The sequence below is a fragment of the Macaca fascicularis genome, chromosome 9, assembly GCF_037993035.2.
Source record: "Macaca fascicularis isolate 582-1 chromosome 9, T2T-MFA8v1.1".
NCBI classification, from domain to species: Eukaryota; Metazoa; Chordata; class Mammalia; order Primates; family Cercopithecidae; genus Macaca; species Macaca fascicularis.
In genome coordinates, this window is record NC_088383.1 from 92,794,084 (window position 1) to 92,818,364 (window position 24,281).

General features: G+C 33.1%; 1 protein-coding gene across 6 annotated transcripts in view; it reads left to right on the top strand.

The window, feature by feature from the left end:
• The window catches only part of PCDH15 (protocadherin related 15), a 1,788,406-nt gene that overhangs the window by 1,759,496 nt on the left and 4,629 nt on the right, over positions 1 to 24,281 (top strand). For 2 of the 6 annotated variants that reach the window (XM_065521087.1, XM_065521090.1), the window contains 6 exons: positions 194 to 412; positions 4,344 to 4,499; positions 13,776 to 13,794; positions 15,494 to 15,532; positions 20,158 to 20,228; positions 21,102 to 21,210. In XM_065521087.1, the coding sequence (XP_065377159.1) occupies positions 194 to 412; positions 4,344 to 4,499; positions 13,776 to 13,794; positions 15,494 to 15,532; positions 20,158 to 20,228; positions 21,102 to 21,210 (613 nt within the window). Of the gene's footprint in view, positions 1 to 193; positions 413 to 4,343; positions 4,500 to 13,775; positions 13,795 to 15,493; positions 15,533 to 20,157; positions 20,229 to 21,101; positions 21,211 to 22,198; positions 23,069 to 24,281 lie in introns of all 6 variants that reach the window. The other 4 variants (XM_065521088.1, XM_065521091.1, XM_065521086.2 and 1 more) reach the window with 3 other exon arrangements.

Here is a 24,281-nt window from a genome sequence, read left to right on the forward strand (position 1 = left end):
TACAAATGTGTAATTACTCTTCTTTATTGCTCATGCTTTTTATATATGCTTTTCTTATTATTCATGAGACTTCCGACTCAGCTTGTGTTTCAATTACAGAAAATTTTAAAAGATCTCACCAAAAGAGATTTTATTTTTAAAATGTTCTTTCTCTGCTAGCATCATTAATTTTACTATTTATTTAACAATAAAGATTTTTGGATGGCAAACTGCTTGATATCAATAAAGACTTTCAGCCATATTATGGAGAAGGAGGACGCATTCTGGAGATCCGGACTCCAGAGGCAGTGACCAGCATTAAAAAGAGAGGAGAGAGTCTAGGATACACAGAAGGGGCCTTGTTGGCTCTGGCCTTCATCATCATCCTCTGCTGCATTCCTGCCATCTTGGTGGTTTTGGTCAGCTACAGACAGTAAGTATTCAAGGATGGTAAACATGGATAGTTCCTAAGAAGTCATTGCGGAAAACCATGTCTGGTAACATGGCTTTGCGTTGTAAAATACTGATGCTGCAACTACTCTGAGATTGCTTTATCTGTCTCGTACCAAATGATTTTCTTCAAAAGGAAAACAGTCCAAACTCCCAGTACATTTTTCACTGATGGCCCAGTATTCCTGTGAGTCTGATATGGTCTCTTTCAATAGAAATATCACCTTAGTTCCTGTGACTTTGTTTATGCTCTTCTTTTGTTTAAGAGCCAACTCGGGAGAGAAGGTAACAGGTATCCTGGGATAAAAGCAATGGAATGTCACATGCAGATACCCACTCTGCCCAGCTCCAAGGGAAGGTCAATAACCTCGTGACATTGTCATGATAGCTTTTTATCCAAACTGTTAAATGTGCCTTTGTGCAAATGATCACAGTGTTAGCAAAAGCATTATAAAATCATAGCATATAAGATGTAATTTTCGATGTGGTCTCTTCCTTCCTGGGTGCTTTGCCAGAGTTTTTAGTGTAATATTTGACATCATGTTCTGGCTGTGCAGGCTCTTAATTTTTCTGGTTCCTGCAGTCAAGTGAATCCATTGACAATATCCATATTTTAAAATTGTATTTAACTTATCTACAGTAGTCAAGTAATTATCACTAAGTTAAACATCCATATTTGAAGTAGGTTAGTAATATATTCTTTGTCTGACACTAGGTCTGGGGAAGCTTTGTGATAGAGAGCCACACATTTTAAGTATATTTCTATTGACAATGACTTGAAAAAATTGGGGAGCTGATTAAGAAGAGACGTAGCCCTGAGTGTACCACAAAAAAAAATTAGCAGACAGGAATAATAAATTATGTAAATTACTTTATGTAATAAACAATAAGAAATAATGGTAGAACTGCTATTCATCATTTAAACTACCTACAGAGGAAATACTAAAATAGTCTTTATGTATTCTTTACTTTTTTTTTTTTTTTCCTAGTCTGGCTCTGTTGCCTAGCTGGAGTGCAGTGGTGTGATCTCAGCTCACTGCAACCTCCGCCTCCCAGGTTCAAGCAATTCTCCTGTGTCAGCCTTCCAAGTAGCTGGGATTACAGGCATGCGCCACCATACCCGGCTACTTTTTGTATTTTTAGTAGAGATGGGGTTTCACCATGTTGGTCAGGCTGGTCTCCAACTCCTAACCTTGTGATCCGCCCACCTTGGCCTCCCAAAGTGCTGGGATTACAGGTGTGAGCCACCGCGCCCAGCCAATAGTCCTTATGTATTCTTAAACTGTCGTCTTTGTTCTCAAATACTTAAAATTTTCTTGTGAATTCAGTAAGGTAAAGTAATTCCAATCTGAAATTCAAAAGTATGCTCTGCATGAACTTTGCTATGAATGGAAACTAAAAAGCAAATATGAAAACAAGTATCATGAATTTATTACCCAGAAGTGGGACCTTCCAATTCTAGCTTCGGTTTCTTAGTGAGGCCAAGAGTATAACTAGGGCTTGCCACATGACTCCATCCCTTTAATATTTTGCAGGCAGGTCATGACTTTTCAAGTAATTCCAACCTGAAACTACAGAAATATTTCTTACCACAAAAGCAATGTGAAGTTGCAAATATAGAATTAGGGTTGATATATTGGAGCTTAATGTATCCTTAACCAATCAATTGATATGCTAAATCTAAAGCTGATGAACAAAATTAATACTGAACAAATTATTTTAAAATTTTAAGCCATCAGCCCATTATTAATTATCATGTTAAATCCATTCCGTCTTACCAGTTATCCTTTTACACTTAACTGTTTTCCAAAGGAGCTTTATTATATCCTGCTAGCAATAAAATCAGTGAGAAAAATTCTTATATTTGGCACACTATGCAATGATCAAAACTGAAGCACTCTGGATGGTATACACGGTCATCTGAAATGTAACAAAAACTTAAGATGTTTAATATTTAAATAATTTATAGATGCATTATTTAATTATCCTTTAGTTTGATAATCAGCTCAATACCATATGAATTTATTTATGTTACTGCTTTTTATAGATTAACATAATTAAACAAAATGAGTTTTTCTCTGCTTACATAGCAAAGTAAAATTCTAATATTTAAAGCCTAACAATTGTCCCTTGATATTTGCTTGCAAATAAGGTAAGAATGAACAGCTATTATTTTATATAATGATATGCCTTTGAACTTTTCTATGAATGGAAACTAAAAAGCAAATATGTAAAAACTGTCATAAATTTATTACCCAAGAGTAGGACCTTCCAATTCTAGCTTCAGCTTCAAAGTGAAGCCAAGAGTATAACCGGGGCTTGCTACCTGACTCCATTCCTGTAGTATTCTTCAAGCAGGGTAGACCAAGAAGCCAATTATAAAAATCAGGTCATCTTTAATATTCCATCTTTCTACTAGAGTTGAAATTCTCATATTTACATTTCAATCCAGTTTTCTTATTCCATGTAGTTCATTTCTTTATTTTTCTGTAATGGATATTTTAATGGCTTTAATAACTCTAATGATAATAATACTATTTTCACCTTTCGAATTGATATGCTTAGTTTTCTTAGTCTGTCATTAACTCTGTCATTATGAATTTAACCTATAAATTTTTCATTATTTAGAACAAATCAGATGTTAAAATGTTATTAATGCAATATTTCTAACGCAGCTTTCTATTTTTCTTACTCATTGCTTTCCCAAACAGGTTTAAAGTGTAAGTATAATTAACATTTTACACATCCTTTTCATGTAATAGGAAAAGAGAAACCCGAGATTTTATCAATCAAGTCAGCCTGCTCAGAACCACATATTATTCCTTTGTTTTGCATTTATAATAGTTTATTTTTTGGTTTGATATATATATAGAATAGAGCTGATTTTAGACAATTGGACATAACTTGCGTAAATGTGAAAAAGGTAGTTTGCCTATAGCTTCCATCCTGTAACATCTTGGTTTTGAGGAAAAAATTAATCGGTGTCCAGGAAATCCAAAAACAGCAGTGTAGCTGTAACATGAGACTCACAGGCATTCCTAGGAATCTTTATTTATTTTATTTTATTTTATTTTATTTTTTATCTCACATCTTATCTTATCTTATCTTATCTTATATCTTATCGTGTCGACGGTGTTTTTGCTCTTGTTGCCCAGTCTGGAGTGCAATGGTGCGATCTCGGGTGACTGCAACCTGGGCCTCCCGGGTTGAAGCGATTCTCCTGCCTCAGCCTCCCGAGTAGCTGGGATTACAAGCACGTGCCACCACACCCAGCTAATTTTGTATTTTTAGTAGAGATGGGATTTCTCCATGTTGGTCAGGCTGGTCTCAAACTCCTGACCTTAAGTGATCCATCCGCCTCGGCCTCCCAAAGTGCTGGGATTACAGGCATGAGCCACGGTGCACGGCCTGGGCACTACTAGGAATCTTAAAGGATATACAAGCTAACCAAATTTCCCTTGTACATGTGTGTACCGCCTCTGTGAAATAACGTCAAAAATGTTTCAAATCATTTCAAATAAAATAACTTAGACAAATAATAAATAAAAATTATCTATCTTTAATATGCCTCATCTTATGAAACAGATTCATTAAACAACTACCAATTATCCATCCCATTTTAATAAACATTTTGCTTTCTCTTTTTAATATTATCATTTAATTTAATTTGTAAATATGTCTGCTGAATTCTACCCCTTATTCAAGAGATAACTATTTTCAAGAACAAAGCAGGGATTATATGCAAATGATACCCTGTGGGGATGTAATTATATCGGTGTATAAATGGAATTGTTTGTGTAAAAGAATTTTAGTGGGTTCCTCTGATAACTGGACCCCATTATTAAAAGGTAGCTTATTGATAAGCATTATGATTTCTAAACTGAGTTTTACAAGCCATCCTTACTTTATCCAAGACGTCAAGCTGAGTGCACAAAGACTGCACGAATTCAGGCCGCGTTACCCGCGGCTAAACCAGCAGCGCCGGCCCCTGCACCAGTGGCAGCGCCCCCGCCGCCGCCGCCGCCTCCACCAGGTGCGCATCTCTATGAAGAACTTGGAGACAGCTCAATGTAAGTAGACCGTTCAGGAACTCTGAGAAGTAGTTGGGTTTTACTGAATGTTGTGTGGTGAGTATTTAATTTCAATCTGATGTGGAAATGCCTACATGGACTATTTTATTCTGGTATTTTAAAGAGAAAATTTGTTAAGACGAGAATCTAAGAAAAGTTAGGTTGAAAAATAATAGCCAAAACCAAACAAGAAATTAAAGAAAGCTAAGAGAAAAGTAGAATTCAACTTCAGGAGACAATTGCAGATTTATAGCTTGAGTATAATATTTAATATCTCAATCCTCAGGGTCATGCATTTTTACATATCTATAGTACGTATGTATATATATGTATAAATATATAAATAGATTCTGAAAATATATTTTTGCGTGGGAGATGAGAGAAATAAAGCACAATCATAAAATAGTAATCCCAATTAGGTATCCAAACCGATCCCTATTTGGTAATCAAAACCAAATTCTATGGTTTAAAATCATAGTATTTTCTAAGAAACTACTTTTAGGACGTTACAAGAAACTAATTTAGAAATTAAAATCTCATGAAAATAAAGAATTTCTGTATTAAATTCCGAACTACTTAGAAAATACTTTTTTCACTATATTACTGTCAGACTGCTGTGATTACTGAACATTTCTCCTGCACGATTTGAAATTTGTAGTCAATTTAAAAATCATACATTTTTGAAAGACATTGGTAACTGTTAAAAGACCTTACAGCTGCTTGTATAATGATGCTACCCTCATAATTGGATTCCTTATGGTGATGTTCAGTTTGTCAGTATTTTAAAAATTCAAGAATAACTACTTTTGGACATGATATGTAAAACAACCAAGAATATTGTACAATTTTGAATATGACAATTAAATCCAGAAAACCTTTTATTAACTGGTATTTGGTGGAGTAGAAGGACTATAACATGTTCTTACATGTGACATTCGTAGCAGTTACTAGTAGGAATAAAACAAGTCTCAAAAATCATGAAATTGACCTGGTAATGGAAAAACTGGTTTTAAACAAATGTATTGAGGTTACTTACCATATCAATAATGTTATACAAGGTTTTGTTTAGGATAGTCATGAATGTTAAAATTGATCTTAATGCTATTATTTTATCACATAATCTAAATTTATAATAGGTTAAAGCATGATTCTGTTTCCAAGATAACAACATAATACAGGGTTCATGCTTTAGATATATACTTTCACTTTTTTCGTAAGTTGAAAACTGATTGTTTCTTTTGTAATTATTGGTGAATGTAGGAATTGAGCCAATATGATTTGATTCTATTTGATTATGTTAATGACCTCTCTCAAGCAAAGATCTTTAGAAGCTAAAAAAGTACTATGTATAAAGTTAAGTGTGTTTATATGTGACATTAATGAATTATATATTCATTTTAAATTAATAAGAACAGGTATACTATAACATCATCTGGAATCAGTATAATTTGATGGTAGTAATTTTCAAATAGCAACACCTAAGATTATTTTTACTTGAACAATTGTAGTAGGCTCACTAGATTTTGCAATTGTAATATATGTATTCATTGAAATAGCTTAAGTTCTACATATGTAATTATCGTATCTTTAGGAAATGTTTAACCTATCCAAGAACTTTTTACAGGAATTCTAAGCATAAGTTACTAGAAAATGAATTCACTTCAAATGAATTATTATCAATTATTTATTTTAAAAATAACAAAATCAAAGATCATTTTGGAAAAAAATACTTCACAAAGTAATAACTTCATATGAATTCTATAATTACTTTGTAATTGTCTTTATAGTAGTTGTATATTTACTTTCTTCAAAACAAAATTTATCTACTTTAAAAGTCAGTGTGCATTAACCAGTTTTACAGAGTTAGGACATAGAAGCAATTTTTAAACTCTCATTTAAAATTTTTATTTTTGGATTGGCATCATCCGGGTTTAATAGAAGTGAATTTTACCTATATGTAGTAAACAGATTTTATTAGATATAATTTTCTGTGAAAAGAAATTCAAATAATGTCATTTGATTTCATCTAATATATTATTAAATGTCATTCTTATGAATAATAACAAAGTATAAAAACATGCCTTTTATTTTTTTGATATACATACTAATTATTTAAAGCAAGTTCCTGCTCGTATTTTCAGAATTGTTTTAAATTAACTATAGTTAAAACTTCTTTTTTTCTATCACATGTTTTCTGTTTCTCACCTGTGGATACATAGGCATAAGTAAGTAAACAATATCACTTTAATAGAAGAGCATTAGAAAATAGATACGATAGAATAGATTAAAATGCTGTTGTACTGTAAATACAATGATCTTCACCTTTTGCCACAGACTCGCTTACTTTTAAAAGAAAAGCTTTGTCTTCCACACCCAATTTCCTTTTGATGGCATGAGCTTAAAACTGTGTTCCCTGTGATAGTACCTGTGCCCACTGAAAGGAGTTTCAAAATTCTCCTTTTTTTAAAGTTTTTAAAATTAGTTTTTAAAAATTCTTAAATTTTAAGAACCTAAAATTTACAAATCTATAAATAGAAATCTATTTATATATTTCTTTTAGTCAAAGTGATGTGATATTGTTATATCCTTCGGGTGTTTTTCCAAGAGAAATGAAACCAAGAACAAATGCATATAAAAACAACTAGTATATAATATCAAGCCCAGTTGTTCGTGCCATATTTGAAAAATACTTTTCAAGATTCGAAGAGTAAAAGTGTTTGCTCTCATTTAGTCCAAATTGTCTGCATTTTCTTTGTTGTTCAAGTAGGCTTGATGCTCCAGGTCTACCTGTGTGAATTGTTTCTTACAGTTCGTAGCTTTGCCAAAAGACACATTAACAACTGTGGCTTTATTATTTTGTTTCCTATCACCCTAATTTTTCAATATGGCTATTTAATTTCTATTCAGAATATATCTTTTTTATTTCATTCCTGCTGAGTGGGTAAATATTAAACAGTAACTAAAATAAATGTTATTCTGTTTTGGCTTGGAGAGTAAAACCTAATGAGAGACTATTCAGAACCACCTATCAGCCAACATTCCTGGGAGAAGGGTCCAGATGCTTTCCTTAGAGCCATTTAATTTGTGATCTTTGATGTATATAAATTTATTTATGACTCACAGCTACCTATGATTCAGTTTCCATGCATAAGTAAGCCTTTCAGTGATATCAAAGTGATTTTTTTTTTTTAGCATCAATCTTTTTGTTAAGGTGAGCTTTAATTAAAATTTGATCCAGATCAGTCTAAGAAATTACTGACAACACCTTTTCTGATTAGTACTATTCATGTTTTAAAACAAATTTTTCTGTTTGGTATTATGTATAAGGTTTTAAAACTAATTAAGCAAAAAATTTAAACAGAAGAAAAACTGTGCCACATTTCTAGTGCACATTCAGTTTCTCAACTGTGATTTTTGAACTCTGTGAGACAAACTCCCATCTGTCCTTGGTGATTTCCATTCTCTTAATTTGAAGAACAGGATATTCCACATGTTGGCTCAGAGAGGACATTACTTTTGGCTCTAGGACAGAAGTACTGACATGAGAGATAAGGGACAGGTACTGAATCAGATACAGCTAAGGATCTTCTATGCATAACAGGCAGCCCTGAGCATCCTCAGGCAAGGTAAAGATACGAAGTTGGTAGCTTTGATGGTATTCTGCAATGGGAAGAAGTGTGATTTGTGCATAAGGGGACTGTTATGTGTGGACATGGATGCTTTGCTGTATCACACTAACTGAGAAAAACAAAAACAAAAAATACTCTTCCAAAATAATCTAGAGATGAGTACTTGTTTTTTTCATTTACATTTCTCATTCTACTCACAACTCTAAGATTTTTCTTCCCTGCCTTTCTGAGACCAGGGACTTAAAATAATGTCTTGCTTAGGTTAGTGTTGTTTGGCCTTTGATGTTTCTAAGTATTTAATAGTAATGAGAGCCATAAAAACATCTTTCTCATGAAAGCTGTGTCACAACTTGTTTCCTCACATTTCATTATCTTCTTTTCTTTCAAGTCTTTTCCTTCTCTACCATTTTCAACAAAGCAGGGGAAATCACTCAGTCTCAGAAGACAGCAAACATCAACAAGTTGTGATGCCCTTTTCTTCCAATACTATTGAGGCTCACAAGGCAGCTCATGTAGACGGATCACTTAAGAGCAACAAACCGAAGTCTGCAAGAACATTCACATTTCTATCTGATGAGGATGCCTTAAGTGCCCATAATCCCCTTTATCGGGAAAACATAAGTCAAGTATCAACAAATTCAGACATTTCCCTGAGAACAGATTTTGTAGACCCATTTTTACCCAAAATACAAGCCAAGAGTAAGTCTCTGAGGGGCCCAAGAGAAAAGATACAGAGGCTGTGGAGTCAGTCAGTCAGCTTACCCAGGAGGCTGATGAGGAAAGTTCCAAATAGACCAGAGATCATAGATCTGCAGCAGTGGCAAGGCACCAGGCAGAAAGCTGAAAATGAAAACACTGGAATCTGTACAAACAAAAGAGGTAGCAGCAATCCATTGCTTACAACTGAAGAGGCAAATTTGACAGAGAAAGAGGAAATAAGGCAAGGTGAAACACTGATTATAAAAGGAACAGAACAGTTGAAATCTCTCTCTTCAGACTCTTCATTTTGCTTTCCCAGGCCTCACTTCTCATTCTCCACTTTGCCAACTGTTTCAAGAACTGTGGAACTCAAATCAGAACCTAATGTCATCACTTCTCCTGCTGAGTGTTCCTTGGAACTTTCTCCTTCAAGGCCTTGTGTTTTAAATTCTTCACTCTCTAGGAGAGAGACACCTATTTGTATGTTAACTGTTGAAACTGAAAGAAATATTTTTGAAAATTTTGCCCATCCACCAAACATCTCTCCTTCTGCCTGTCCCCCTCCTACTCCTCCTATTTCTCCTCCTTCTCCTCCTCCTGCTCCTGCTCCTCTTGCTCCTCCTCCTGACATTTCTCCTTTTTCTCTTTTTTGTCCTCCTCCCTCTCCTCCTTCTATCCCTCTTCCTCTTCCTCCTTCTACATTTTTTCCACTTTCCATTTCAACTTCTGGTCCCCCAACTCCACCACTTCTACCTCCATTTCCAACTCTTCCTCCACCACCTCCTTCTATTCCTTGCCCCCCACCTCCTTCAGCTTCATTTCTGTCCACAGAGTGTGTCTGTATAACAGGTGTTAAATGCACGACCAATATGATGCCTGCCGAGGAAATTAAGTCCTCTATAACACAGCTATCAGCAACAACAGTGTGTAAAACAGACCCTCGGAGAGAACCAAAAGGCATCCTCAAACATGTTAAAAACTTAGCAGAACTTGAAAAATCAGTAGCTAACATGTACAGTCAAATAGAGAAAAACTATCTACGCACAAATGTTTCAGAACTTCAAACTATGTGCCCTTCAGAAGTAACAAATATGGAAATCACATCTGAACCAAACAAGGAGAATTTGAACAATATTGTCGAGGAAACTGAAAAGCAATCTCACAGTCAATCTACTTCACTGTAATGTTACTTTTCTTATTTTAGTTGGGCAAACCCTTTGTTGATCACAGTCTTCAAGTTGAACATCAAATTTGAACTTCAAAGAAGATTCTATTATTTTACCCCAAATTCAATGAAATGCAGTTTTTTCTCATTTTTAATTTAAAAAGATATTAACATCATCACTACTAACTCATATAATAGATTTACCTTAATTTTTAAACTACAAAGTAGCATAATTTGTTCTACATTTATTTGAAAAGTAAGTAATTTTAATCTCTTTCTTAGTGGGAATATGTGGGCATGAAAGTTAGATACCCAACTTAAACCAAAGGCATGTCTATCATGTGGATGCAGTAACATTTACATTTAGTGTTTGAACGTAGTTTTATCTGAATGTTCCAAGAAAAAAGCAGACTGTTACAAATAAGTTAAAAGCGATATCATAGGTTCTGTTTTTTCTTGAAGCCTATGTATTTGGTAAGAAGAAATACTACCAAAGTAAAATACAATGTACCTAGATTGTAGGAGATGACAGATACAAGGTATTTCAAAATAAATCTCAGGTGCTATAACATGTAGTCATCTGTTTTCTGATGAGAACATCTTTTACTCTGACTTGCTTTTATCTTAGTAGTATGCTTATGGATTTGATAAATCTTATACTTTTTCAATTGCTGTCTTATTCTCTTTATTTCTCATTGTGCTTTCCCTTCCCTTCTTTATAATGAAAATAAATCTTGAGTTGTTGACTTTTGTAAGGCATTTCATTGTTCCAACAGATGTTTAAAGTGCTATTTAATTTTGCTTGTTCACATTATTAATCATCTCCTTAATTTAAATTTTTTCATAAGATTTCTTTTTAAAGAAAGTACGATCTTCAGTTTACTAAATGAAATATAAAAAGCTTAAATAGAAAAATCAAGAGAAATGATATTTGATGAACTATCACTTTTTTTACATAGGTTTCTGCTCTTTGTTTTAAACAAAGAAGGTAAAACTTTATACTTTGGGAAGAGATTTCTGTAGTTGTAGTAATAGTTCTCAGAGCTCCAACTGTTAAATTTGAACAGCATCACTTAAGCTGGGTACTCTCTCTCTTCCTTCCTAAGTAAACTTATACTTTCAATATTAGTATATAATGTATAATATGTGACCAACAAGTAATTACTTTGTTTTTCCCATGAAACACATGGAATACCTTTTATTTACTGGAAGTTCACATTTTGAATGCACGTATAAGTATTTGTTTTACTCTGGAGTTTTAAGATTTTAGAAGATGTAAGCTTGCTCAGAGAAGGGTACAATTCTGAGATACAGGCAAAACTCATACCTAATAATTACTATTGGAAGTATATGAATATAGGTTGAGAACCCTGCTATGCAATATTTCAGAGGTTTTCTTCATCCCCCATATTTCTTCAATAATTTGACCTGGCATTCCTAATTAACAAGATCAGACAGAAAACAATCTGTAAATCTAATTATTTTTATAGCCCATCTGCTTCAGATTTTTTTCATCCAAATCAAGAGTAATTACTTTCTTGGGGTTCTTGAACATGATTTTTTTCTTTCTTTCACTGAAAAACTTCAGTTGGAGTTTTTGTTGGCAGCTGGTCATATGCATGAGAACTTGTGCTATTTGGCGGACTCTGACAAGGTATTATTCACAATTGTTAAGCCTTTAATGTGAGTGTGTCTTTTCTAAGCTAATATCTACCAGCTTTTTGCAAATGTAAAATTTATAGTTTCTTGATAAATCTATAAATAGTAACAAAATAAGTATAAGAAATCCAAACATTTTTGTGTAGATACTTACAGCCTTATTAAATTGTTACATTGCCTTTTACTATAACATTTTACTATTTGCATAATCTAAAAGTTTTATTATTACTCTATACTTTTTAATTGAAACATAGATACCCATGTTTTATACTTAATCTAATCTTTTTCTGACACATTGTATTTGGAGAGTACTAATGTCATTATGAAACATTATAAAGGTCAGTTAAAATATCTTCTATATGAGACATTTTAGTATTATTTGACTGCACAAGCATAAATATTCTTCCTCCTCTCAAATGCTAACTGCTTACAACCTGAGAGCCAGACAGTAGAAAAATAACACTTTTTTTTCTTAATATTTATTATGACCTTAGTAATGCATAAGAAATTATTAGATACCTTTTAAATAAAGACTTCAGAAAGATGACCATACATTTTTCCTTATTGTTAAAATTAAACATTTTATACATATAAATGATATAAAATAAATAATACAATTGATTATGAATTGCATGAAAAGATGCATCAATATTATATAAACTGGCTTTGTAAGTATCAATAGCCATGTTTTGAAAGCACACAGATAAAGTAAGTAGTGGTTCTGTTATGTACCTCTTTCAAGTAACTTTCTGCCTTTGAGCCAAGACAAGCAATACAAATAACCAAATAAAAGGCAACAAAAATGTTAATGGAAACATTAACATTTAGTTATAGTTTATCTATTGATATTTTATTTTCCACATTGATGGAAAACATTACTAATAAAAGGAGTCAGAAGAAATATGCTAAAAACTAAAGCCTGGCTTTGGTTGGATATTTTATAAGGTATATGACTCAATTGTCACTATTAAAACCTAAATATGAACTTTCTCTACCTGAATTATTTCTAAAAAATATAAATTTGGTAAAAGTTGAAAATGTCTACAATTCTAAAGGTGCTGGAAGGATTATCAGTGTTATAAATATTGGCAGAACCATGTAAGCACTCTACAAAGTTCACTGCAGAACCATTTTAAAGAATAAATTGAGAAGCTTTAGTAAGCATTGTGTTTACTTTTTTACAAACAGTTTCAATATACAATGCATTAACCATATAAGATGCTTTCTGATCAGTAGAATTACTTTGTGAAGGCCTCAAAATTAAAAAAAAAAATTCTACAGAGATCGTTTTGTTGGATTTTAGCAAGTTATGCATGTGCCTCTTTGTAATAATTCTTCATTACACTGATTAATTCTACCTATCATGGTTGACAGCATCAGTTTAACACTTTAGATTAACTGCTTAATAAATAACAAGTAGAACATTTTCATTATTAGTAACATTCAGCTTTGAAAACGCTATATTCTTTTTTCCCCTCAAGTATAGTCAAATGTTTCACCATCTTGTGATGTGTGAACCTTATAAATCTTTATGTAATGTTGAATATTTGGCTATTAAATCTCTAAAAACCTCTTCATTTAATTTCTAACATTATAATTGACCCTGAAAGGACAGTCAAGAGTTTGTATTAGTTTTAGAATTAAATTGACGTAGAGAAAATATCATACAATCATTTGGAAGAATATATTCAATCATAGACATAATTTTCATCCTATGTTTATTACATTCTTCATGTATAAAACATATCTCTTCCCCTAAGGATTAGTATATGTATCAATACTTGTGTACAACAGAGATCATGTATAATATTTTTTTATCCCAACTGATAATAAGAGAGTCACATTTTGTCATGATGCACTATTGAAATAAAATAGATTTTGCATGTTTTGTTGCTCATATGGAATGAGTCTCTGGGTTGATCATTAGTTTAGTAATTCAGGCATGAAACCATGATCTTCCTGTTTTGATAATGCCACAAAATATATTTTCCACTGAGATAGTGTTTAGTAGAAATTATCTTTTCAGTTTTACTCAGACTTTTTTAAAAAAGCCCTTATCTGTCATTTTATTTAATATGAAAGTCTAAGATGTTTAATACTGATTTATTTATTTCTGCCTTGCAGGAGAGGTTATGGATCAGAGGTAAGGGCTTTATGGTATTGATGTCATAACAAGCGTAGTAGGAAAGTACTTGTGTAATAGGCAAGACTAAGGTACATTCTTTTGAACTAGGTTGTTTTCTTTGATTTCAACAAAAACGTATTAGTATGTTATGCTATTTATTTTCTTTTATATATGTTGCTTACTTGTTTTGAGGTTTTAAGTCTGTTATTGAATGGTCAATGATCAACTTGCTTACCTTTTTAAGGATGCATTTCTTTTGTTCTGCATTGCTGTTACTCAGTATTCTGACATTTCCCCAAAATTCATTTGTCTAAGGCTAGACGTCTAATTTAGAAAGTAGGATTACTGCCTGTAGTCCCAGCTACTTGGGAGGCTGAGACAGGAGAATTGCTTGAACTGGGAAGGCGGAGATTGCAGTGAGCCAAGATCATGCCACTGCATCCCAGCCTGGGCGACAGTGAGACTCTGTCTCAAAAATTAAACAAACAAACAAACAAACAAATAAATAGGACTACTTAACTTCTGATCTTTTTACCAGTTCAAAGCTCCATCCTATCACTGTTGAAGCTTGAGATCCTAAAGATTTTAAAAATAATCAGAATGGTAGAAAGCTCTAGGTTTTCCACTGTGTTCATTTGATTGTGTCTTCAGAGAACCTATTGGGCATTCTGGCCAACAGTATTTGGCCAGCTGTACTGCAGGTGATGTTATCCATGAAGTCATTGTGAACCTAGTTTGATTTAGCATACAGCTTCTCAATCAAGAGAAGTATGTGACCTAATAAGTATATGACCTAATTGGATTACATTTTGGAATTCATTATGAGTAAAATAACTAACTCACCAACAACTGTATTATAAAAAGGATATCCCTTCAGTCAAATGGTTGTTCTACTAGCCAGTTTAAACAGTGGGTTCGATGATGGAATTACCTCCCAGAACCTCACTACCCAGTTTTCCAATACTTAGTCTAATATGCTGTTTTCCCTCCAAAGAGTTACTAACCCCAAAATTTGAATTGTGTATCTTGTTTTTATCTGTTTGAAGTCTGTATTGTTATGAAACGGATCAATGATGACTGTATTAGCTTTAAATAAGTACAAGTGAAAGAAGGAAAAGTCAGGAAGCAATTCCTACCAAATCTGATAATTAATGACTTTCCTAATCATTCTGAAAACACACTTAATGTTTTAATGCAAGAAATCCACACTTTGGTAAGGAGAAGAAATGGAGAGCATGTCTTAAATATGTTGATAAATACATTACAACTTTATCATTTTGTGTGTTCTACTCTTCTTCCCAATGAACCTTATCATATTTAATGTGATTGGGAAGGAAAAAAAGAAGGGCAACTTAAAACAAAGTTAAACTTGATAAAAGTATTTATATGACACACTTTTAGAAACATAAATAACTCTTTGTACTGTGAAGCTTAACAAAACAAAAATCTGTATAGATTTCCTGTTTATTAAGGCTATTAAATTTGTCATTAACTAAAAGAGTGATGAAATTAAAACAAATGAATTATTATTTTATGTTCCAACATAAAGAATTAGTTAAAATATTTAATGCTTTTGGTAGCTAACACATGAATAATGAATAATCCCAAGGAAACACGTTTTAAACTGTCGCCTTTTTTTCCTCTCTTCTCAATCATGATCTACCTTTCCATCTGAATTATTTTCTAAATCTTTTTCTATTTTAATTTCCTTTGACAGCAACAGCAACTGCTGAGGCCCTCTCTTCTTAAACCAGAGGTATCAATTTTCATTTTCTTTTCAACCTCACTGAGTCTTCACTGTGACTTTAAGATCTATTGTATTAATTCAGGTAGGCAGAGTGGGTGTCTGCCAATGTGGCATAATTTTAAAGGAAAAGAAAAGAGTCTTTCAAAATAACTTAAAAAAAAAAAAGAAAAGAAACCGAGAAATCACCTCCTGAAGTTGTTCCACATGTTTAGCTTCATTCTCTGGGAATTAGACAAATAAGGCCATTATTCCTAATAAATACAAGCCATTCATTGAATGAAGCAGTTAATGAACCTGATCAGTAGTTACTTGTCTTAATCAATCTGAATTCATCTATCCATTCCTGATGTCAGATTTAGCTTATGCAAAGTTTAAAGACAGAATGCTGATATCTGTACATAAATATCATTTTGTGTGATTCAAAATACCTCTTTTGGACACATACATTACAAATTGCCTATGGCATTTTCTTCTGCAATGTGAAGAAGATTGTATAATAAATACATATTATTTTATTTACTTATATTTATATATGTAATTAAAAATAAAAATACAGTCATCCTACCTTAATTTTATGGCAAATTTAGTATTTCATAAGCTCCACTTACAAAAATTTTATTCCTTTTCCTTTAGTACAGAATTCTATCTTTGCTAAAGAGAGGCATTTCTTGGTTAGAATCTACTCTCCAAAATCTGGAGGTTGGGTGGCAGGAATATTAAACTTTTATAAGGTTTTAGCAAAAATTTCATGGAGAGGTCTCCAGAAAATTTGAATTGGAAAATTCAGGGTTGAAATCCAAACATCAATTACTTTATGCAAGACCTTAGTCAAGATATACATCTGCTGAACATCAGTTTCATCTTCTATAAGATGTTGGCAGTAATATCTACTATGTAAATTCCTAACTCTACAACTGGAATGTAACAGAAAGAAATTCAGTAAATTACAATTATTGTTGTTGTTTTTGTTTTGCATCAGTATAAATGTTTATAATAATTAAATATTAAGTTAATTTATGTCTTCCCTATGTGGACAGCAAAAATGAATTTTAAAAATCACATTAAGTGCTTGATCTACCCAAAAAAATCACTTTGTAGTATGTTACTTTGCATACTTTTCTAAAATCTAGGTTTCACCAACTAAGGGGTTGTTATAGTCAACTGGGACTGTGTGGAACAGCAGAAAGGGCCAGGATTCCATTGCTGGTTTAGGTTGACTCATGGGTCTGACTGGTCATGAGTTCCTTCCTCGATTTTTTTTTTTTTTTTTTGAGACAGAGTCTTGTTCTCTCGCCAGGCTGGAGTGCAGTGGCATAATCTCAGCTCACTGCAACCTCCACCTCCTGGGTTCAAGCGATTCTCCTGCATCAGCCTCCCGAGTAGCTGGGATTACAGGCATACCTCACCATGCCTAGCTAATTTTAGTATTTTTAGTAGAAACGGGGTTTCACTATGTGGGCCAGGATGGTCTCAATTTCTTGACCTCTTGATCTGCCCACCTCTGCCTCCCAAAGTGCTGGGATTACAGGAGTGAGCCACCGCACCCAGGCTCCTTCCTCAATTTTTTTTTTTTTTTTTTTTTTAAGGAATGATGCTCTACTCTTCATTCATGGGTGGTGAAAGCATCCAAGAGGTACCTTTAGATTATTTCCTTCTGCTAGTTCCTATCCCTCTTTACCCAATTCAGAAATACAGAGTGACTGAATCAAGGGCTGTCTCGCTGAGTTTCCTGGGTTCCTATCCCCATCCCTTCTATCCTTCTTATTACATTTTTAATGCAATTGATGTCATATGCATTGTAGCTAGCAAGAGCTGAGTGTTATTTTCCCTTTATGAAAAAAAAAAGTATTTATGTAAAGAAAATTCTTTGATGCTGACTTCTAAAATCCAAAATCCATTGAGTTGCATTATTTCTCCATAAATATTTACTTGAAATTTTTATTTTGTCTTTCCTACTATTTCTTAATGTTGTTAAAAGTCTACTTCAAAACTGTTAGAAGTTATTTTCTCAGTATCCATATGTATTTAATTACACATTCATTGGTCAAGCAGTTTGAAAATATTAGTTCTGAGACCTATTTCCTTCTTTTAAACCAGTATCTTTACACTGGGTTTTACATACCTTAAAATTCTTAGCTTTCCTATAGGAAACATGTTTTTACAAAGTACTTAGTTTGAAATAACTTAAATCTAGACTTTAACTTTGTCCCAGTTTCTTCCAGGTCTTTCTTAACCTCATTCCTTCACCCGCCTCAACCTTCCTATAATAAATACACTTTTGTTGAAATAAAACCTATGCCCATGAAAAAGTATAAAGCATGCTATATAACTAGATGAATTTTTACAGAGCGCACATACACCTCAAGCTCCTGTGTGTCAACACCTAGATATCAGTTTTTCTTCCCCTACCACTGACCTGGCCTGTAACATATTCTTTAGTCTGTTCTTGAAATTTATATAAATAGAATTATACAATATATTTCATTGGTACCTGACCTATATTGCTCAACATTCTGTTTGGGAGAATCATTTATGTTGTTGTGTGATGTAGTAGCGTGTTTTTCTCATGGACTTTTGCATTGTTGCCAGTTTGGGACTGTTACGAATAATGTGTTTTCTCACAAATGTTCATGTTTCTGTTGGGTATTTAACTATAAATTTAAGTTCTGCGAAAGAAGAAATGATTATATTTAATTTAGTACTATTGCCAAACATATTCTAAAAAGTTTTACCAGTTAGTAATCTCTAGAGACGTAGATGAGAGTTTTAGTTGTTCTGTGTCCCTGCAAATACATAGTATTGTTCATCGTGGGTTTTTCTAAATATTAGTCATTCTGGTGAACAAACTATATTAGTTTTAACATCAAACTTGGATTCCTTTAGAGTAGGTTCACAAACTATTTGTAAACTGCAAAATTGTAATATAGAAGAGGTAATGCAAATGTAAATACCTATAGGATCTAGGGTAGTAATGTAAGTGAATGGAGTTTATTAGACACAAAGCAATAGCAGATGGCAGATTTCATAGTGACTAAGGTGTAAATGTAGAAAAATGTTGTTGGGGATACTGTCTTAAAAAGGAGAGAACATGCTTACTGTAAAAATTAATCTGGTCAACTAGATTCTTGGAATGTAAAAATATGATCCTAGTGTTTCTATCTTTTTATTTTTCAAGAGAAACCAACATCCACATTTTTGATGTCATTTTCTGATTAGCACTGTTAGTAATGAATTCAATTTTTAAAAACGATGTTGGCCACACCAAGCACAACTGAGGATCCTTGTCCATATCGATCATGCAGGCTGCAAATTTCCACACTTTGTAAATTATATATTTGTGCCCTCAGAGGACGGCATTTTTTTTCCTGACTCATTACTATTCCTGGATCAACAAAATTAAATTTTTATAAATAATAGATGATATAAATATGTACCAATCTATTTTCCTGTGAGTACCTATCCTTTTCTCTCTCTTCTCTTATTCCATTGCAAAATAAATTTGGTTAACCTTTGCCATTTAACCTGCTTAACATGTTAAAGTAGAATTGAAAAGGGAAATGTAGAGAAATTGCATTTGATAGTTATCAGAAACTGTCTTCACATGTATGTCTCAAGAAAAACACCTTTCTCTAAGAGTAGAGTTTGACAAAAATCTGTATGTTTAGAGTTTAGAACTAGAAATATTAAAAGTGCCTCTATTCTAACAAATTCTTTTTTTCCTTTAAAAGCCTTAAATTTAGAGGCCGGGCGCATTGGCTCACGCCTGTAATCCCAGCACTTTGGGAGGCCAAGGTGGGGCTGATCACGACGTCAGGATCAAGACCATCCTGGCTAACACGGTCAAACCCCGTCTCTACTAAAAATACAAAAAATTAGCCGGGCGCGGTGGCGGGCGCCTGTAGTCCCAGCTACTCAGCAGGCTGAGGCAGGAGAATGGCGTGAACCCGGGAGGCGGAGCTTGCAGTGAGCCGAGATAGCGTCACTGCTCTCCAGCCTGGGCAACAAAGCAAGACTCCATCTCAAAACAAAACAAAACAAAACAAAACAAAAAAAACCACTTAAATTTAGAGTTAGCAGTATGTTTTAAAGTATAAACATCCTTGGGAAGCATCACACATTAACTTAAATTCTTGTTATCAGATGATTTTATCAGAACAGTTTTAATGAATAGAAGAATACTGGGTACTAGAAAACTGTTAGTGGGGAGATGAAAACAATGCTGTAGATAGTGTTATAATTTTTCTTAAGGCCAACATCACATAATAATTTATCTTAAAATTGAGTTAAATATTAACTGTCTATTGATAATTTTAAAACACATCCAACAACAAGTGAAAATGCTCATCTGCAAGCTTTAACAGATTTGCCATCAGAAAAAATCTACTTTTTCCCCTTCAGGTCAAATTATATAACCTTATTTTGTATCAAATAGTTACAGCCAGAAAAGAAATGAATAGGTTTGACTAACACTTTTAAATAGAGTTATTTTAATTGCTTTAACTGACACTTGTATTTAACATTATTTTGGCAGGAATGTTTTGAGAATCATCGAATTCTAGGTGTGGAAATCTGACTTTGAGCTGAAACGTGATAAGAATTTGTTTTCAAATATAATTTTTCTTTTTGAACAATAGGAATTATCCATGGAGTCTGGAATTGATCCTGGCCAGGAATATGGACAAGATTATTACAGTTATGAGCATGGGTACATCTTCATATTTTTAAATTCAGATTCTTATTTTAATATTTTATTAATAGGAAATTATTAAATGATTATTATTACTAGAATTTGTAATGTCATGTCAATCTCGCTAGTAAAAATGAATAGTACATCAAGCTTTAATTTTAACCAAGTTTTAACCATTTTTCTATATTGAGTTCCATATTGATATTTTACATTGACGTTGATTGCAATTCTAGAAATGCGGTAAAATTATTCAAAATTATTTGTATGGGAAATAGATGTCAAACATATTTGCTCAATTCCTAAATTCACCATTTCTTTCGTATGAGATGTTAATGTTTTATCTGATCAGTTTAAAGTTTTGCCCAAGAGCAGTTGGGAAGCAGAAAATGTACCTTAGAATTCACTGATAAGTGTCTCAAAAGTCACTTATACACATATAAATTAGCTGCTTTCCAAAAAAATACTGTAGAAAATTGTGAAGACCATTACAGACCATGTTCGAAACAACTTTTTGCTACCAAGGTACAGATTTTGTGTTGTGAATGAGCCATTACACTTTTCCAAAGCATCTATTTTGTGTTCTGGATTCTTCAGCTAGTTAAGACACAATATGGCTTTTTCCTCGTTTCAGTTTCTCCAAAAACGAGTATCTGAAATAACTCAACTGTCTTTATTGTTATTCCAGGGTACCATTATGGCAAAAAAATCACTGGTCATCAGGTAGCAGTTCTTACTCTACAGTTTTGTAACTAGTTTACAGGGAGCCTGATAGGTGCTGTGTAAATATCTGTCTATTGAATGGTGGAAGAGAAAGAAGGAAACAGATCACTCATGGTAGATTCTACAGAAATCACATGACAAACTGTTTCAAGCTGTAAGTTTATATTTCAGGTATGAAATGCCTCAATATGGGAGTCGCCGTCGATTGTTACCACCAGCTGGACAAGAAGAATATGGTGAGGTGGTTGGTGAAGCTGAGGAAGAATATGAGGAGGAAGAGGTAACTACTGTAATTTTATTATGTAAGATAATCCAAGAAAAATATTGTTTAACCCTACATGACTGGCAGCTATAGAACATTCAACTTTTAGAAATTCCTTTCATTTAGCACATATTTTCCATAGAAATTTAACAATGCTGACCATTTCATTGCCTTGTCTTTGGAGGAAAATTAATTCTTGATAATTTAATTTATGTCCTTGTTAAAGTGTTAAACATTTGGAAAGGCCACAATAAAAATTATGTTTCCTAAAATTCTAAATCATGCTCCATAAAGATATTATAATCAAATATATTTTAAAGTTCTGCAATACAAAGGTTATTTTTATTCCCACATTATCTCTCAAACTAAAAGTCATGAAAAAATATAGTCTCCACCTTTCAATTATCAGAGAAAAGTAAATTATTTCCACTAATAATTTTCAAGGAATTATGTAAATTATGTTTAAATTAGCATGACTCATTTCTATAACATTCTTATACTTTGTCTTCACTATTTACCTGGCAAATGTATACAAAAACAACACTAACAACAAATAAATGTCACTGTGGCTTTAACATGTGTAAAATTTCATAAAATAGATTTATCATAAAAAAAAAGATAAATCGTCATATTTTCATGATTATTGAAAATTTAGTTCAAGGGAATACAGAAAGCTATTAACCAAAGTCTAATGACAGAAGAAGGAAGAGGCAATAATTCTTTCTTTTTTATTTGATCTAAGATGCAAAATAAACTTTGAGTAACAAGAAGGAAATTAATGTATTTGGGTATTGTAAAGTACAAGCTAAAATAAAATAATTTACTTTCTCTTAATCACGTTCTGTCTATATACAGTAGAAATTTTTGTGATTGTTTTCTTAAGCCAGTTATATAACATTCATGAAGCTATCACCCACAGATTCATTCCTGCGTAACTTACGTGGGACAAGGTCATATCATAGCTATCTCTAAGCTGACACTTCAATTGCATTTTCACAATTTTCAGGAAGAGCCAAAGAAAATTAAAAAACCAAAAGTTGAAATTAGAGAGCCTAGTGAGGAGGAAGAAGTAGTTGTAACTATCGAAAAACCACCAGCAGCTGAGCCTACATATACAACATGGAAGAGAGCCAGGATATTCCCCATGATTTTTAAGAAAGTTAGAGGATTAGCTGATAAAAGAGGAATCGTTGACCTTGAGGGTGAAGAGTGGCAGAGACGCCTTGAGGAAGACGATAAAGATTATTTGAAACTCACTCTGGACCAAGAGGAAGCAACAGAAAGCACTGTAGAATCAGAGGAGGAATCCTCCAGTGACTATACTGAATACAGTGAAGAAGAGTCTGAGTTCAGTGAGTCTGAGACTACAGAAGAGGAATCTGAGTCAGAGACACCCTCTGAGGAGGAGGAGAGTTCTACCCCTGAATCAGAAGAATCCGAATCCACAGAGTCAGAAGGAGAAGAAGCAAGGAAAAACATTGTGCTTGCAAGAAGAAGGCCCATTGTTGAGGAGGTCAAGGAAGTCAAGGGTAGGAAAGAGGAACCACAAGAAGAACAAAAAGAACTTCAGGTGGAAGAAGAAGAACACTCAGAAGAAGAGGAAAGTGGACCGGTCCCTGTGGAAGAAAGTACAGACCTTGAAGCTCAAGATGTCCCTGAAGAAGGCAGTGCAGAATCAGCTTCGGTGGAAGGAGGTGTGGAAAGTGAGGAGGAATCAGAATCAGGTAGTAGTAGCAGTAGTAGCGAAAGTCAGTCTGGAGGTCCATGGGGCTATCAGGTGCCAGCGTATGACAGAAGCAAGAATGCAAACCAAAAGAAGTCGCCAGGAGCAAACTCTGAAGGTTACAACACAGCACTTTAAAAGAGATCACAGTAGGTGGGAGTTTTGCTGTGATGAGTGCTCTCGTGTGCAGTGCCTTCTGTGTGTTCTCCAAAGTGACACTTGAAAGGGAGGAAATTGATCATGATTTTGGTATGACTTATGATCAGAAGCATACCAGAAAAGTGAATATATATGCTGTCCAAATCGATTTGTATATTAGACTGTATTAGAGTAAAACTGACTAATCCTTCCTATATTAGTAAATCAGAACACATGCAATCAGCTAATCAATATTTAATATTTACTGGTAGGATTTTTGTTAATGCAATGTGGCACTATGTATTATCAGTGATACTCTGTCTATTGGAATGGATGGCATATATATATATATATATATACACACACACTATATATATATGTTTTTATATCATCTTTCAAAATAAATACTAAGACAAGCTTCAACAAATTATCTTTAACAGATTACTTTTGCATATATGTACATTTCAACTGGCAAAGGTATTATAAAAATTATGAACATCTTCAAATAAGTTTGTATCTGCAACTTCAAATATTAGGAGTTCAATTAAATAACATTTTCAATTAAAAATTATTACAGCTTATTTTCTGTTTATTATGAGCTACAGTGGATTTAAAAATAAATGTAACAGTTATAAATTATTTTCTAGGTAAATAAACTATAATTTTGAAATATAGTTCTGAAAATCAGAATGCATGCAATGTGTTGATAGTTCACATATTCCAAAAATGCAATAGTATTTTGAGAAAAACACAGTATTGCTTAACCCTTGCTTCTTGCTATTTTTAATGTTGATTGGTAAAAGTCAAATGAATTTGTGAAAACGTCCAGTTGCTTACAAAAGGAAAGTTTAGTATAATTAGCTTTCAGTTTTGTGTATTACTAGGTAAATGATGCAGACTGAGAAGATATTTTCTTTTAAGTTAGTGTATTTAATTGGACAACCCAGAAAACCCGGATACATCAAGTAAATAAATGCATTAAATTATGCATCAAGTAAATAAATAAAGTCAAGTAAATAAATGCATCAAATTATACAAAATGCATTAAATTATACAAAAGTTTTGGCTAACTAGAGAATACATTACAAATTAGAATCATGTGGTTTAAAAATATTTTTAAAATATTGGGAATAGAAGCATTACTATGAACAGAATATACTAAAGCTGTTCATTCCTTTCAGTTTAACTTTCCTGAATAGTATAGCAGCTGTCAAATAGTGGATCAGCT